This window comes from Sycon ciliatum, chromosome 3 (assembly GCF_964019385.1).
Source record: "Sycon ciliatum chromosome 3, ocSycCili1.1, whole genome shotgun sequence".
NCBI classification, from domain to species: Eukaryota; Metazoa; Porifera; class Calcarea; order Leucosolenida; family Sycettidae; genus Sycon; species Sycon ciliatum.
The window spans coordinates 40,362,088-40,379,330 of NC_088645.1; the positions used below are offsets into that span (position 1 = coordinate 40,362,088).

A 17,243-nucleotide genomic window follows, 5' to 3' on the forward strand; every position below is an offset into this window, starting at 1 on the left:
TTTTTCCGTTTTAGTTTTTGTTTCAATCAATCAATACCATTAATATTTTATTGGAACAAAGAAAAATGGTGGCACCTACGTACAGGGGATGGCCCACGCCTGGTATAAAGTAAACGTACTAGAGAAACTCTAATAACCGTCTGGTCACTGTTATTAGAGTGTTGGAGTAAGGGCTTCATGAATGTGTAAGCGGCTGTGTTGGAGTTTGTGAACAGTGCAGAGAAAGAGGAGAAACGTTTCCAGTTGCCGTATGCGTGTCTCTGAGACTTCGGGTGTTTCTGTGCGTAATGCGTGGCTCACAACAAAGCGTGCGCGACCCCATAGGGCTGTGCACCCTTGCTTATGCCATTCATGGCGCTCGCTCACTGGGACTGATATGATGGATGGAATTGCTCAAATACATTAGGTCAATTCAACGTCACTCGAATTTGTCAGTGACGTAAACTGCCTGAAAAGTGAAGAAAATGCGAAACCCACCAGAAATCGAACCCAAGACCTTGCCTGTCATGCGCAATGCTCTAACCATCTGAGCTATGGGACCAAGCCGAACCTGGCAGGTACTAAGTTTTTCGCAACAACGAAGCTATCTCATGACAAGCAAGGACCTATGCTCGAATCATGGTGGGGTCAGCGTTTTCCTCTCTTTTCAGCCTTCAGGTAGTTCACTTCCCTGACAGCCTACAACAATATAACAATGTAATAGTCTGATTAGCAAAAGCAGAAGAGAACAGTGACAAACAGTTGGTTGTCTGCCTTTGTGACATTGCTCCATCCTTGCGGTGCTGAACACTGTAGCATTCTGGAATTTTCTCTATTGCAATAGTCCAATGATTAATAAGCTTTGCACAGTACCGGTGTACAACACACTCGATGGGATCATCAGCGAGTGTGCCCAGCCTCAATCACCGCACTGCCCATTGATGTGCTAGTCTTCATGTATACAGTCCAGTATATTATGACAATAGAGGAAGTGCATCTACTCAAGTACTGCGCCTCTTGCATGGGACAAAACAATTGTGCGTGTCATCAAGCAAGTTCGCGTAAGGACTGCTAAAGTGCTCCTACTTTCACTCCACAGGTCTACCTTGTCGGGTCCGGACTCCGCGATCCGGAGCAGAAATTACAGGCCAGTCATGCATAGGCCGCTATCCAAGGTCTCTCTCTTCCGATAACACAGCCAAAACAGAGACTACAAGACGGTCCTAGGACCATAGACTAGAGTCTTTAGTAGCAAGTGCTCGCACGAACAGGACCGAGTAAAGGCCACAGTTTACATTCAGCAGCTCGTTGTTTTCACCAATCACGGGAACATTTCTGTTTCTGGAATCTTCTGCCTTGGAGCAGCCGAGCGTCTTGAACTTTCCGAGTCAGGAATTTCTGCTCATTGTGTTTTCAAACACTGCTTGTGAGAGATTGGTAAGGAGATCGATCACCTGTGGAGTTCAAGATTAGAGTATCGCCACGACTCTAGGAAAACCTGTGTTAGTTTTGTATCACCTACGTCATTCTAAAGCCCGGCCGGGTAGATGTGAGTTACGCCTTTTTGCTGTTGATGTGGCTGCTGGTGTATTGTGTGTGCGTTCATGAAAGTTTGAGTTCCAACATCTTCCACTTGGATCCTCTCTCTTTCCATCACAATACAAAAATTAATGTCTTGCTTGACGGGCAGCGGTTTCTTGTGCCCCCTGGTTATATTATAAGCCATCGATACACGTGAATTGTAATAATTCCTATCCTTAGTGAGAATTCATGGGGCAGACGAATGTTTCCGTTGAACGCCCAAAAGGTCCACAATGCGTAGATTTTCAGAGATGATCAGAGAGAGAGGAAGATAGACAGATAGAGAGAAAGAGAGAGAGAGAAAGAGAGAGAGAGGAAAAGAGAGGGATAGAGAAAGAGGAAGAGAGAGTGAGTGAGAGAGATAGAGAAAGATGGAAGAGGGAGAGAGAGTGAGTGAGAGCGATACGACTAGAGAGAAAAAGGGAGAAAGATGTATAGAGGGAGAAAAGAGAAAAGAAAGAAAAATACACAGAGCAAAACAGAGAGATATTGATAGATAGTTACATAGATAGGGGGAAAGAGGGAGCGAAGAGAGAAAAGAAAGAAAGAAAGAAAGAGACAGAGACAAGAGACAAGAGAGAGAGAGAGATCAGGCAAAAAAGAGACGGGGGAGAAAAATGATAGAGCTACTGCTATCTTTAACGTAAGGAAATGATCTATTGCAAGGAAGAGGTTATCAGTTGGCTACAGTGCAGCCTCCCAAAATTGAAAATATAACCTTGACCTAGAACTTGAAGTAACATTTTTATAAGATTGAGAGGGTTGTGTGCCGGAGAAGTCGGAAGAGAAAATTTACTGTCACCACCAGGATTCGGACCAGGGACCCTCAAGCATGGCCAACGATGCTCTACCACTAAGGTGTTCTGTTTGCACAGGATACTACCAGCGACTTTTCAACTTGTTCCTCAGACGTCGAGTTTTCCTCTAGCTGTAATAAAAGCGTGACAGTTGACAAGATGAAACCAGCAGAAGTACAAAAAAGTATTTGTAAATATAATCAGTCTGCGGACAGCATGGTGGTGCAAATGGAATCATCTAGCTTGAAATGTTGGTACCTACAACATTTGAAAGGTAGAAGAGCCAAAACAGCATGAGGGTCAAATGCGTGACCCATACACGTAAAAGGTAATGAGGAAAGGGTGCAAGGGTGAGTAAACCCAAAAAGCTATCACCTCCCTGCTGTATGTAATCAATTGAACTACACCATTCTCTTTGATTTTCTCTTTGCTCACTTGCTATTGTCTTGTGTTTTCTTGCCATTATTCACTGAAGTGGGGATTTTAATAAATCATGGAGTATAGCAACCTCTAAAATACATTGATCTGGTGGAGACTTGAGGAAAAGAAGAAGGATATTCCTGATTTTTACAGGAAACGTGCAAGATGAGGAACGCATTGCACGGCAGCCATAGCATCAGGCAGCAAGGTCTGATGTGGAAAGCAGAGAGTATACGACGCGTACTACAGTAGTCGAGTTTAGCTGGGTGTAGTACAGGGTATCATATTATGGACTGTGAACAAGCGGTGGCAGCTCACTGAGACTTGTTGCGGGCTGCGGATACTGTACCAGTATTATTTTTTGTCCATCTCACTTTGTTAGGAATAAGTTGTTGATAGCAAAACGCGACAGTTGGGCAGAAACTCACCTTTATCTGTTTCCTCTACAGGTCGGGTCACCAAAGCCATGGGAAAACGGCGAATTCCAACCTGCCTGTATCTGGTCTTCCCTTCTCATCAGTCGCTGGCTTGTCAGACGTCCCAAGGCAACATGGCGGCAAGGATGCCAGATCTTTGCACTCGTCGCCGGAAAACCAGCCGCCCACGCTCCAGTCACCACCACACCAACCTACAGCACACCAACCAGCGGCACAACAGCCACCAGCACAACAGCCGCGGAGAGGCTCAAAGCGCCGTCAGACGTCCCCCAGTCTGGCCGACCATGAGCCAAAGCGACGAGTGCGCACCAAGTTCACGCCGTCCCAGCTGTCGATTTTGGACGCCTCCTTCGCACAGGGACGGTACCCCTCTAGTGCGCAGCGTCTTCATCTGGCGAATAAATTAGGACTCACCGACTTATGTGTTCAGGTAAGCGATATTCAAACACAATCAGTACAATGTCATGTATTTCGCTGAGTTGTGTACAAACTTAGAAGAATAGAAAATTGTAAAACTCTATACCCGTAGGTCGTGATATCGTGTCACGAGTGGATAGTAGCAAAACATGATGGATGAGTACATAGTAGTTCACGTCGGGGTAGTAAGGCTATTCAGGACAGCTCCAAGAAGTGCTGAATGCACCAAGGTGCCTCAGACGGCAAAGGCAAACAACACATTCTGCTCAAACGCATCGTGCCCTTCTATGCCTTCTGCGAAGATCCAAACATAATTGTCACTAGCGATAGTACTTAGCAGGAAGAAAAGGAGGTCTTGGACTCCCTGGAGATGAACAAAGCCTGTGTCATGTGGCATTTGGGACTGCTTAAAAATATGTATATTGAGCCTCCTAAGACGACTTGAGAGAAAGGCAAAAGCCTCTCTTGCATTGCCTCTGATACATGTTGGATATGGTAGTAGTTGTCGAGTAATTCTGATCCTGTAATCCAGGTTACATTTGAATACGTTGAGTTCTTTGTCCATTGTTGTTCTCCCATTCTGCTGATTGAGATTAACACTTCGTGTCGAGTAGAGTAATATAAAGAATGTCCCCTTGTTTGATCATTGCTTTTCGTCTGGCATGCTGAACCAGAGCAAAGCAGTTTGTCCGCTCTCGGTATTTCAAGTATGTGTAATAAAACTTTATAGCTATAATTTTGTATTCAATCCGAGGGATTTCCCGCACCGGCAGCCCCCTTCTTCTTTCATTTTCCATTTTCATTTCTTTGAGGGAAAGATGAAAACGGAGACAGTCTTAAGAAAATTGTCTATCACCGCTAGGACTCGAACCAGGGGCTCTGGCTTATGGCCAGCGATGCTCCAACCACTAAGCTATGGTGTAACATTCATCCAAGCAGCGACCATTCGACAACTTCTTCAGACAATTTGCGTTAGCAATTCTTTCACCCTTCCTAGGACTAAACAGCAGAGTCCCTGGGAGACGTGATGGCAAAGAAAGCTATGTTAAACGTAGGTAAAAGCAAGCGTGTCTAAATCGGTTCTAAGCCATGGAATTGGAAAGATGTACTTCTTAATAATTTTAGAGAAATATCACTGCATGTGCGTTGTAAATGGCCATTGCTCACAAAGGTTACAGACGCCTGCTGCACACAGTCAAACTGAGGCTGCACGGCTACTATCCGTGTTCGTGTACCGTTTTAGTGATGTAGCGTGCGTGGAGTGACCAAATGTGCAGAGTATGTATAGGGTTCATCATCATACTTACATAATATCATTACAGGCAGTCGATCAACATAAAACAAGATTACCCTCAGTCTTCATCTCCCATCCTTGGATCCAATGCGATGGGTGGTGTGGTACATGATGATTGTGATTGCCTAAAGCTCGCACGTGTCTGTAATCTGGACGTCATGCTGAGGTGCATGGATGCGCGGCCTGTTTCAAGGTGTACGAAAACTGAGCAAACTTTAAACCCCGCTGCCGGCCCAAAACGTGCTGCTCTATGAAGCATCCATTCCAATGTTGGATGCAATCAGATAGTGAGAGAGGGAGAGCTAGAGAGAGACAGGCGAGAAGATTGAGCTGTAATAGGCTCACTAATATTGTGCAGTACGTTAGAATAGAGACATTCTCTGAAATACAATTATTTTCTTTTTGGTGAAGTAAGTGCGTTTGTGCTCATTAGCGTTTGGATGCGACTGATTGTTGCCCTGTGGTTGCGGATACGTGCGTATTCATTCCGCTCCTGATAGCAATTCCCGTCTTCTGTTCTGTTCTGTGTATTTGTATTTATTATTTAAAGGATTTCCCAAAGACATAGCCTATCGGGGGGGGGGGGGGGGGGGGGGATGTGCGCGTTGTATCTTTATCGCCATCAAAAGGGGATGTGAATGCAATACAACGACTGCTGTACATCGGGATGTAACATAAGCTATAATTATATGATTCAGGTCTACCCTCGTTAGTACGACATCTGTACAGGTCAACCCTCGTTAGTACGACATCGGGTACAAGACACACCACATCAGTAGACAACGAGCGGAAATCTCCTGACGCCTGAAACCCATGTTACAACCGTCGTACATGCAAGTCCGGATAGCAAAGACTACATTTTTTGAAACCCATGGTAGTGTCTACTAAGAAGAGTACTAACGAGGGTAGACTATAATAGGGTTTTGTTTGCCCCGAGCTACATATAGCTGTTGTTTGGCGATTGTTCGTTCACCTCAGCGGAGTTTAGAGTGTTTTTCCGCACCGATCCCAGCGACGCGTGGGGAACAACAAAGCCTTCTTTAATCATTTCAAAGCATCTCAGATTGGGTGGAATAAATTACCAAAGTTACTCCATGGAAAGACACGTTGAAACTTCCGCGTGTGTTCTTCTCTTAGCTGACAACTGTTATTTTCGTCCGAGAGCGACTTGAATACAGTATGTGTTATTACCGAAGAAGAAAAGGTTCGTCAAGAGAGATTTGCCAGTCGATAGCCGCGAGCGATCGACCACGTTCTCTCAGATGTTTATCAGTAATCTGTGGTCGACGCTGGTGCCAAACCACAAACGCCCGCGTCTGGCAGTGACACGGGTATACATGTACATGCTGCATACAAACACACATGAACAGGTGCGTTTACCTGACCTATGATTGCTCAGGTAAATGCTAGGTATGTGTACTCGATCTGGCGTTCACAATCGAGACGTAGAGACGTAGAAGGTGATCATCGGTCCACCATCAGCCCAGGGACTGATACCAGCTGTCCGATGTCGCTGCGGCCCTCCTTATCCTGTGGTCCAGGCACGGACGCGAACGTGTCTTCATGTTGTTGATATCGATGGACGAGTCAAGCTGGCAGATTCATGTACATACCACTGTGTGTAGCGCGGCCGGGCGGAAGATCTAATTACTTTCCATTGTGTCTGGTTGAAGTAACGGCGAAGGTGTGCACATTGATTACATCAAGCAAGCAATTAGACATAGTATCTCCTACCCCGCCGCGTAAACAACTCCCGTGCTCCTATAGTCGGGTACCATTACCCAGTGAAATAGAGTAATCAATCACACACACACACACATGCACTATCACTATCATTGCCACTGCAGCCTAGGCATTAGGACGGCTAGCCGGCTCTGCAGGTTTGAAAGCTATGGCCCGGCATACCGCCAGTGTGGCTTGTGTACGTAAACGTTAATGACCAGGGTATGTTTCAACACAGTTCACACGGATGTCCATTCTCAGGACTTTGGCGTCAGCACTACTCCAAATGGAGGCATGTTACATGAAATCCTCCTGCCAGTACTAGCAACAAAAAGGCGGAATTACCATCAGCTACAATTGTTCAGTTCTAGTAGGTTTTGTTCTGCCGCGACGTTTAACTCGCAATGTGTTTGAACACTTGATGCTCGACTGCGAAATGTTAAGGTTGGAACCCTTCGGCGAAATCCAGCAGAGTGAAGAGGTATTTTGGGAAATGCAATGGGATGACAGGTCACGTAGGCAAAGAGCTTCTGAAAAGGTATGCTAGCTTGGCGCAAGCAGATCAGGAACACGCTTTTGCAGCAACACTGATTGCGTGTGAGCCACCTAGCCAAGTTCCATGTCTCATATGACAAAGTATCCACTGACATACTCCTGCGATTGCGTGCATATTCCACATGTTCATCAGCGTGTTATCTGAGCCCGGGGCGACACGAGGGCTTGGCCACTATTATGTGGCATTCAGCAGTTCAGGAGACGAAACGTACAGAGGAGGTTCGGGCTGTGGGGGCAGCAAATGCCGCTGTCAAGGTGTCGCCACTTGCTGCCAAAGCGTTTTGCTGGTCCTTACATGTTTCCGAGTCAATCTACTATTCAGCCTGTCGCCACTTCATTATCATGCTTGTTAGTTACTTAATATGTAGGTGCAATACATGTGTACAAGAGTGATGAATCACAGTCTTAACTTAACAGGCACGGGAATATCACGTGTGTACTGTTCGTGCGTATACGTACACGTACACACAACGTCATGTTGCTTTTCGGAGTACTAGTACATGTACAGTGTACATTTAGTTGTGGTAGTACTGTACTGTCATGTGTACATTGAAGATTGTCATGCACTCTCGAAGTTCTGTGTAACTGCAGTATAGGGGTTTTCAGCAGAAATCAGTCAGTCACAGTGTGATAGCCAATGTTCTTACCATGGGTATAATCCCCCAAAGAGTGTGCAACTCCTGATAACCTTTCTATGGGGTTCGGCGACAGCGAAAACTCACATCACGTGGTGTAGTGTCCCTGTGGTACTTTTCCAGCCCGTTTTTAGCGAGCAGCGGAGTAAGTTTTCGCCGTCGGAGACCCCATATTACTAGTTGCACATTGGTGGGGCCGGGGTCTTCTACAATCTCGGGGGCTTATACACTCTCGGGGGGGGGGGGGGGCTTATACACTCTCGGGGGGGGGGGGGGGGGTTTACACTCTTGCCCTTACTAGGACTACTACAGCTGTGCATATAATGTGTCTCAGGTGTACATGAGTATGCTGGGTTATACGCGCGGCCGCCACTGACCCTCTGCTTCCCTGTTCAGTGTGCATGTACATAATATTATGACAGTACATGTGCAGGACCCTCAGCTAGACATTGTCCAGCTGAGGATCCTGCACATGTGTCCAAACAATTGTTGACCCTTGTTGATAAGACTGTACAATGATAGCCTAAGAAGAAAAGAGGAGCAAAGAGCTACACGTTACGCTATAATATCCACTAACACCACCACTAACACCACCAGTATAAATTATTCTTTGGCTCTCCACCCGAGTCTAACAGTGATAACGTGACAATACTAATGAAGAACGCAAAATTGCCCTGTCCAAACCGTTTCTGGTTGGATATGAAGCCGAGACATCGAATGGTCGGAGCTCTCCAGACCTCCCACCACTACTACTGTGCACCATGGGCTTGGGTTTTTTTCTCCTACACTTTTATGCTCAGCATTTTAGATACCAAACTGAAATGTGGTCTTGGTAAATTAAAGACTTATCGGTTGTATCGCTCTTCACTTAACACTGCCAAGCCATTCCACACGTGCAAACAGTGAGCAGTAAACCAAGATTTAAATTTCCATAATAGTGATGTATATGTATATGTACATGTATCTACAACTGATAGTCATTATCGGGCCTCCTGAATGAGTGATGTGCTGATGGTGCCTGGTGGGCGTGCAGCAGGTGAAAGCTCGAATGGTCTGGACATGGACTTGAAGCTTTCACCGCCCAGGGTTGAGCACACTACATTGTATGTGTGCAGTGACTAGTGGTCAGGGTATCCATCTCACCACCACTGTAAAGGGTGTTGTCGGCTGGTTGCATAGTTATTTGACACGATCGCGCACTCGCTGTACAGTGACCATGGTTCCATGTTCGGAATTCTTCGCAGATTGAACTGAGTGCAGGGACTTGTGGTTGTCCCCCATGTACCCACTCCAGGTACTCCGGTGACATCACGTGCTTGTGCCTAGCCTATCTCTGCTGCGGGCGGACGATGCCTCTTGGCAACTCTTGGCATCCATATTTTTGCCTCCCATGCTCCTGGTGCCATTTTGTCTCGATTAACACTAACCGCACTGGTTCGAATGTACTTTATACGGTGGTTGTGATTTTAAGCCTACTGATCCCTAGCTGTACTGGCCTGCATAGCTCATGACAACACGCACTACGTTGATTGTCACATTTCACCTCATCGCCGTCATTTCGATGATACAAAACCGTCCACATGGAAGAATGGCAACCAAAGTGGTAGAACCAGAAGCGTCAGGATCGTTCGAATCAACATTTCAAAATCTCCACCAGTACTTTCATTGCCTTCTCTTCTGATGGATGAAGGCAGAAAACGTGAAGAAGCGAATCAGTACAGGCACAGGTAGTTTTAAACAACGTTTTCAAGATCTCAGCACCGGTAGGAACAAACACAAAAAGGGATCAATGTGCGTAAGAAAGTGATGATTCTCACGCCCATTAAGAAAGAATCCCTATGCAAACACAGTTACCGATTCTTGTACATGTAGATGTACATGGTTCGTAGTGCTTCAGAGAATAATTGCAGTCAGACCTCGCCGCACACATCGAGAAAAACATTGAAAGGACAGGTGGCTACTTTATTTAAAGGTGTCAATATGTAGAAAACAGTCTGCAGTAACAAAAGGAAAAGATTCGAACAGGTTTTCGCAAAACACTTATCAGGAATCGTCGTTGTACTAATGGACAATGCAAAACGAGTGAACTTTTATAAAACAACCAAGGAGAAGTAACAGTTCGAATTTACTTTGGGACGCAGCAGGGTTGGGTGTTACTTCGGCTTGCAAGTATTCAATTATGGCCGGAGTCTACATGTACATGATCAGCGTTATTGATGCATCGTGCGCTATCGACCCATTATTCGAAAACCGCCAAGTGTTATTATGGGCAGATCGCAGAAGAATGCTGGCATCTTCCGAACGTGACTTGGGTCCTCTTATCGAATGAATCGAATTTGGCGTACACTTCGTTTTAACCATTGATTGCCTTCCATGCTGACAAAGGCACCAAGTTCATACATATAGGTAGCGGAACCTGTTTGGACTACCATGACTATTATGGTGCGAATCTGACTGGAATTCTAAACTTCTCTGTTAATTTAAAAAAGATTCCTGGTATTTACTTGAGCTTCCTAACTCTGTTCTGACACTGTCCTACACACAATCATGTATGTACGTGATAACGTAAGGCATGCAATTTGTGTTGAGCTGACCGCGTACATGATCGTACACTTACTGTGACTTAGGTTAGCCAACTTTCAGAGTGATATGGACACCACTGAGTCTCAGGTCTACGCAGTACGCCAGGTGAATGCCAGTTCCATGGCTAGGTAGTGCATGCACACAACAGCTGCATGATGTTATGAGTAGCCAAGCTCGAGGTTAATCATCAGTGTTTTGACAACTTCAAGTGCTTGCAGATTGAGTGCGTGAAGGGTGTCATTAGGCAACGACTGCAAATACAAGAGGCGACATTGTTTTCTCTAATTGATCAGGTACTATCTAGGATAATGCACTAGAACTAGGTGTAGTAGTAAACCATTCTAGTCTCCAATCTCCTTCTGTTGCCTATTGTCAGTGAAGTCTGCAGGAGTGAATACAGCAATCATGCAGGATCCAGTCATTGGTAAGACGTAATTGAGACATGCATCTGGTCGCAAAGCTCAATCACACACACTCTGCACCGGCTTTCTCGATACACGAACGCCAACCAATCAACGCTGCCTGCCAAGCCACTCGAGCTGCTCAACAACAGGACCTAATCGATCAAGCTTCTCTCAGCCAAGTATGCCGTATCAGCCCGTGCCACTGGGTCGCGACCAGACTCCTCAAGAGTTGTAGATCAAAAGTTGTTAGGTGCATAGCCGTTTTTGACCCACCCTGCAGTGTTTTCGGCTGAAGATAGTACACTTAACGGTTGGTGTTGATTACTCATCTCCAGCCTTTTGTCCTCCAATCAATCAGATATAATTTGTGAGTTAACCGGTGCCTTTCATGTGGCCTGGCTGCATCGTGTACTACAGCACACGGGCTTCTGATTAGGCATCTGATCTGCGGGCCGTTTTCCGGCTCAGTGATGCCTGGGGCCCTGGCGCAGATTGCGCTCGAATTGCGGAGTGCTGCCCGACGTCGGCTGGCGCGCACGTCAAACGTGTCAGGGGCCTACTGACAAGCGGCAAACACCACACAGTGTCTGACGTAGATGTTAATTAATATCGTTTTGCATCCGTTGCCGGTTGGTTTCTACACGTACACGTACATGTATGCCCTTCAACGTATCAACTGGGAAGTTTGTCAGACTTGTACATTCTGTAAATGATTATGTGCATAGTTGTAATGGTCTTGCAGCGTGTGCTAGGGCGGATGGTATTGTTGCGGTGATGGTTTGTGGTGATGCTGTTGGCATGTTTCTGGTGATGCTATTGAAAGTGTTGATACTGGTGGTACTGGCTATGTTGCAGCAGTACTTTGTGGTGAAAATGAATGCTAGTAGTGGTACACTGTTGCAGTGGTGTTGGTTTTCATAATGCGGTTTTGGCGCTGGTGCTGGTGTTGCTGCCACTCGTGGTTACGGTGAACATGGAATAGTTTGCTATCCTTGTCAGGCATACTAGCTAGCAGCGCGGATCAATTCCCCGTTTTTGTTATTACAGATTCCACGCAGGGACATCATGCTGAGTTTGGCATTTGACACACGCTCGGTGCGTTCTAAATCGGATCACCACACTTGGACGGCACGCACAGCAAATCAACCTGATGAAATTAGAGAGTGTCATTTTTCAAGATAACGCCCTGCGCATGAAATCACCTGGACGTAAAGAAATCCACTAAATTGGCATTGCCATTTGTAAAGCCCTGCGGGTGGCAACTGTTTGTGATTACACCACTGACAAGCACAGAATTAATTTTATGCATGTTCTCATCAAAAAAGTGTTTATGCACCATGAATGTATGTGTACGTGCGCCGAGGTCGGCTCCACGTTGTTTAACAGCATTACAGCTTGATGAGCAAATTTGTAAAGCAAATCGCCACGACATGACGCTCACAGAGGGGGCGAATTCGGGAAGCATTTCTATTAGTTGCACTGCGCTACATACAGTCAATCTCGTTAGTAACGACCATGGGTATCACAGCAACTAGCGAACACGGACATTACCCATATGCACGTTCGAATGATTCGCAAGTTTAGCTCTACATGTACAATCATGCACTTCCCTCCAGAGCACTGGTAACAGGCTCCTTTACTTGAACTACAGTGATACCTCTCTTAGACGACCGCTCAAGGGACCTTCAAAACGTGGTCTCCGTTACCAGGTGGTCTCCTCATCCAAGGTCATTTGACTGGAAATAGCACCCCTGGCCTTGGGCCTGGCTGCAGTAGTCTTCTGGGACAGGTGGTCGCCTTATCCGAGTGGTCGCCTTATCCGAGTGGTCGCCTTGACAGGTTTCACTGTACGCTGTACCTCGCTGCGGCGAAGATGACGTAACAAGGCGATCTGTGTACATGTAGCTCAGTGCTGCTCGCGTTGATCAGGATGAGGGGATTGGACCGAAATTGAGACTTCATGTTCAGAGCTTCTTAATAATATTGAGATCATCATAGTTATAGTATATGTAGTACTGGTATTCCTGTGGTTGCTGGCTGTCCGGGACTGGGCTCTACCGCTGCTCAAGCGTGTGTATGCACAATACGACTGGTGACTTGGCTCCGTGCTTACACAAACATACATGTGCGCCACCACGCAGAAGACTTGGCTCTTTGCCAGTGTTGATTTCCAATGATCAACACTCAACTGGCAACAGCAAATTTGATGCCATTCACTTAGAGAGGAGGGGGTCTACGCCGTGCTGGCATCCGAAGACCGTGATCAACTACGAACTACATTTACTAGAATTACAACATAAAATGATGCCTTTATGTTGTGCTATGCTGGTATTTCGGTATCACTGCCTCCAGCAAAATATGTCCCTTGTGCGTCGCAGCAGATACTAGTTGCACCGCTTCACTGAATACGTATTGCACTGGTCTGCATTTTTGCCTGCCTCACACAGCAGGGACCCAAGTTGTCTAAAAACTCTCTGTAGTACTTAGAAATTGTTATCTTTCTTGTTCCTTTCCTCTTGCGTTTACAACAACTGAGGAAAGTCTCCTCGTGGACGAAATTCACAATGGTCCTATCGAAGCAACTGAAATGTGTTCCAGTACCTAAGTGTGAAGAAAAGGTTGAACATTTTCTGCAGGGATGACAGCTTCACTGTAGCTCAGGGACTAGAGCACCGCTGGCTTCAAGGGAAAGTCCCTGGTTGGAGTCCTGGTGGTGACAGTCATTTTGGTTCTTCAGACTTTTCCCTTTTCCATTCCCTCGACATTAGAATGCTTCTAATCTAAGTGTGTTCGCCGTTTCGTCTCCCAGGCAACTGCAACTGATTACTTGTTCAAAAGGTTGAGGGAGTTCAAAACGGGAAAACAATTAACAAATTCGACACCCACTACCGGCACTCGAGCGAGGGAACCTGCCTTATCTCGAGCGAGGGAACCTGCCTTATCTCGAGCGAGGGAACCTGCCTTATCTCGAGCGAGGGAACCTGCCTTATCTCGAGCGAGGGAACCTGCCTTATCTCGAGTGAGGGAACCTGCCTTATCTCGAGCGAGGGAACCTGCCTTATCTCGAGCGAGGGAACCTGCCTTATCTCGAGCGAGGGAACCTGCCTCATCTCGAGCGAGGGAACCTGCCTTATCTCGAGCGAGGGAACCTGCCTTATCTCGAGCGAGGGAACCTGCCTTATCTCGAGCGAGGGAACCTGCCTTATCTCGAGCGAGGGAACCTGCCTTATCTCGAGCGAGGGAACCTGCCTTATTTGCCTTATTTCCAGAATTCCTCTTATGTTAGGCTATGGTGGAGTGGTTATCCAAGCACGGGCTGTTCAACTTTTTTTCTTTTTTTTCAAGCCATTTCAACCAACTTTTTTTTTACAAAATACGCAACTCACCGGCAGGCACATGGGGCTAGCATGGAGTGAGATGGTGCTGGTGGGGCTTGCCATGGTCAACCGACCAGAGGTCTCGGCATCTTCACATGGCAGGCGCACCAAATTCGGGAGGGAAGCATAAGCATGAGGGGAAAAAAGCGGGGGAGAAAATGGAAGGTTTAGAACGAAGGAGAGGATCTAATTTTGGAACACAGCAGAAAATAGCAAATAATCAAACAGATAATAGGAGTGAAAGGAGAGTGTCAAATGAGGGGTGCAATAGGGCAGCAGTGGAGATTGGCTACTCAGGATTGGCGACAATTAGGCTTGGGGTGGGAGAAGCAGGAGCATAATCCCGGTGGAGGCTAAAGGCGGTCGGTTGCCCAGTCTCACTGCCTCAGGTGGTCATAGACCTTCTTCTTGAAGGTCTGCATCGACTTCTGGGAGGTGTGTGGTGTAAACCGGGAGTGGTGGTGAATTCACCAGCCTTGACAGCTGTTGAATGGTGCATTTACCAGCAGAGGGTTGTTCGCTATTATCGCATGAGCGATGGGCATGTGGAAGTAAATGGAAGGAAGTAAATTGTGTCGTTGTGTTTCGCGTGTGCGTGTGTTCTTTGTGTCACTGGCAGGTTTGGTTTCAGAATCGCCGTGCGAGGGACAAACCCAGCCCGCTAATTCCTCCGCTGTTCCTCGAGGCGCAGGCATTAGCTCCTCGCACCCCCACAGTTGCTGCAAGTCCTTATGAGGCAAGCCTTACGCAATACCATTGCAGTAGTACCATGCCTGCCTTGCTACCACCTTCAACACACCCCCAAGCAGTCACTAGCACTGTAGCTAACACTAAGGTCGAGAACGCGGATCGCAACCCATTTCTGTCATCCCAAGACCATGGAGCCAATGCCAGCGCTAAAACAGGTGGCGTGAGTTCGACAGTGAATGTGCCACGTGCCTCGCCGTCCATTGCTTCGCCTTATACGCATGGTGGCAATGTGGCTGGTCGTGATGCTCTGTGGACAGGGACTGGGAATTATCAGCACCCTGCGGCTTCATTCGTGCTCACGCCTGGATCATCCGTACTAACTCCTGCTTCATCCGCACTCCCTCCTGCTCCCTCCATGCCCACTCCTGATTCAACAACCACCAAAACCCAGACCACGGTGAATAGTTCATTGTATTCTCACCGAACTGTTGCTTCCTCGTCGCCAATAAAATCATCACCGAGTGTGAGTAGACCGGATACGTTGCCCATCACCCTTCCCGTCAGTCAGGCGCACTATCCTATCACCTGTGCGCCGCAGCAGATTATGTCGGCAAGTCCACCACAGATCATTTCAGCAAGTCCGCAGCAAATCATTCCAGCAAGTCCACAACAGATCATTTCAGCAAGTCCGCATTATGTTGCCCCACATCCTGTGCAAGCCACACTCACATCGCATCAGGGCCCAAGTATGAATGCTCAAGCTGCCCATGAACCAACCCTTGTACAGGCATGGTCTCAGCCGCAGTTGATCTTCATTCCAACACAGCAACAGGTGCTGCCCGCCGCCAGTCCTGTGCCGGCGTCTTTCCCGCTTCACCAGAGCGCGACGGGGTCCATTGTGTTCAACACTAATGCCTCGAACAGCCCAGCTATGCAGCATGTGCCGGAGCATACGCCACAGCACGTACTTGTGCATCCCACCCAACATCCCACCCAACCCTCTAGCACACTAGCACTACCGAGAATGCAACCGCTCCCCGCCAATCAACAGGCAGCACTGAACATGCGCTCGGGTTTCTTTGTACTGAGGTAGCTGCGGTGAGGTTGAGCGTGGATGCGTGACAGGATAACATTTGCAAAGTCCTTGATTTGATGCCAATGTCTGCTAGCTTGTCAAACTCCTCCGACAGTGTATGAAGCGATGGCGCGGAACATGCACATAACATCATGCATTTCATATCCGCAGGTAACCTCTGATGACCCGTGCCCCATTGTAGTATGGTTTTATTCCGGGACAGATATATTGCTCCATACTCCATAGTGAGATATGCAGAACTGAGAAGTAGTAGTAGTAGTAGAATTTATCATTTTACTAGGGAACTCCCAACAGGCGTTGCCTTTTTACTGGGAACCCTAGACTGAGAAGTACCTCCGATGCCATGCGTTCTTTCGTCTCTTTGACTTGTGATATTAATGATGACAGCATCCCATAACAATCCTTGAGATTATCGTATCTGTTGACAATGTTGAACCATTTTTGCGGTTTTGAGCGGAGGTGAGAGATTGGTGGATCGTGAGGGCACTTGATTCCAAATCCTATCCTGGGGTGTCAGATGATGTAATCCAACGGGTAGGGGAGCGGCGTCTTGGCCTGCTGATGTTGAACTAGTCAATATTTAGGTTGAGAGTTTGTCTTGGATTCACCTGCAAAACTTAACCCAATAATACTGGCTGTTTGCATTGCATTGATTCATTGTATGTATTTGTTCTGGCCGTAAAAAAGGCATCTGAAAATATTTTTTATTGTCTTCAAAACTCCAACCACTTTTAATATAATACAAATAGAAGAAATCACATGGAAACAAGTAAGTTATAAAGCAACTATCCACGACTGTAACAAGATAAAAGTAGTCAGAAAGTGCGAAAACAGGGCACAACAACTGACAGGCTACTGAGACATTCAACGACCCGAGGCCTAGCCCTAACACGTATCCGAGTTAAACTTTTAATATACATTTATAAAACCTCAACTGCAATAGCCGTCTCCTTTAGTCTTTACTGTGATAACATCAACCCAGCCATTAACCGTCACCATCACCCGTCTCTTCGTGGACGAAACTCACAATGGTCCCATTGAAGCACCTGAAATGTGTTCCAGTATTAAGTGTGAAGAAAAGGTTGAACAATTTCTGCAGGGATGACAGCTTCACTATAGCTCAGGGATTAGAGCACTGCTGGCTTCAAGGGAAAGTCCCTGGTTGGAGTCCTGGTGGTGACAGTCATGTTGGGTCTTCAGACTTTTCCCCTTTTCCATTCCCTCAACCTACCAATGCTTCTAAATGTGTTCGCCGT

At 46.8% G+C, this 17,243-nt stretch overlaps 1 protein-coding gene across 1 annotated transcript; it reads left to right on the forward strand.

Moving 5' to 3' along the window:
- The first annotated feature begins 1,206 nt into the window (after positions 1–1,206).
- On the forward strand, positions 1,207–16,440 carry LOC135812202 (homeobox protein aristaless-like). The gene is made up of 3 exons (XM_065325528.1): positions 1,207–1,528; positions 3,227–3,644; positions 14,821–16,440. Coding segments are annotated over exons 1-3 (1,584 nt in total). The 5' UTR covers positions 1,207–1,526; the 3' UTR covers positions 15,985–16,440.
- Positions 16,441–17,243: the final 803 nt, after the last annotated feature.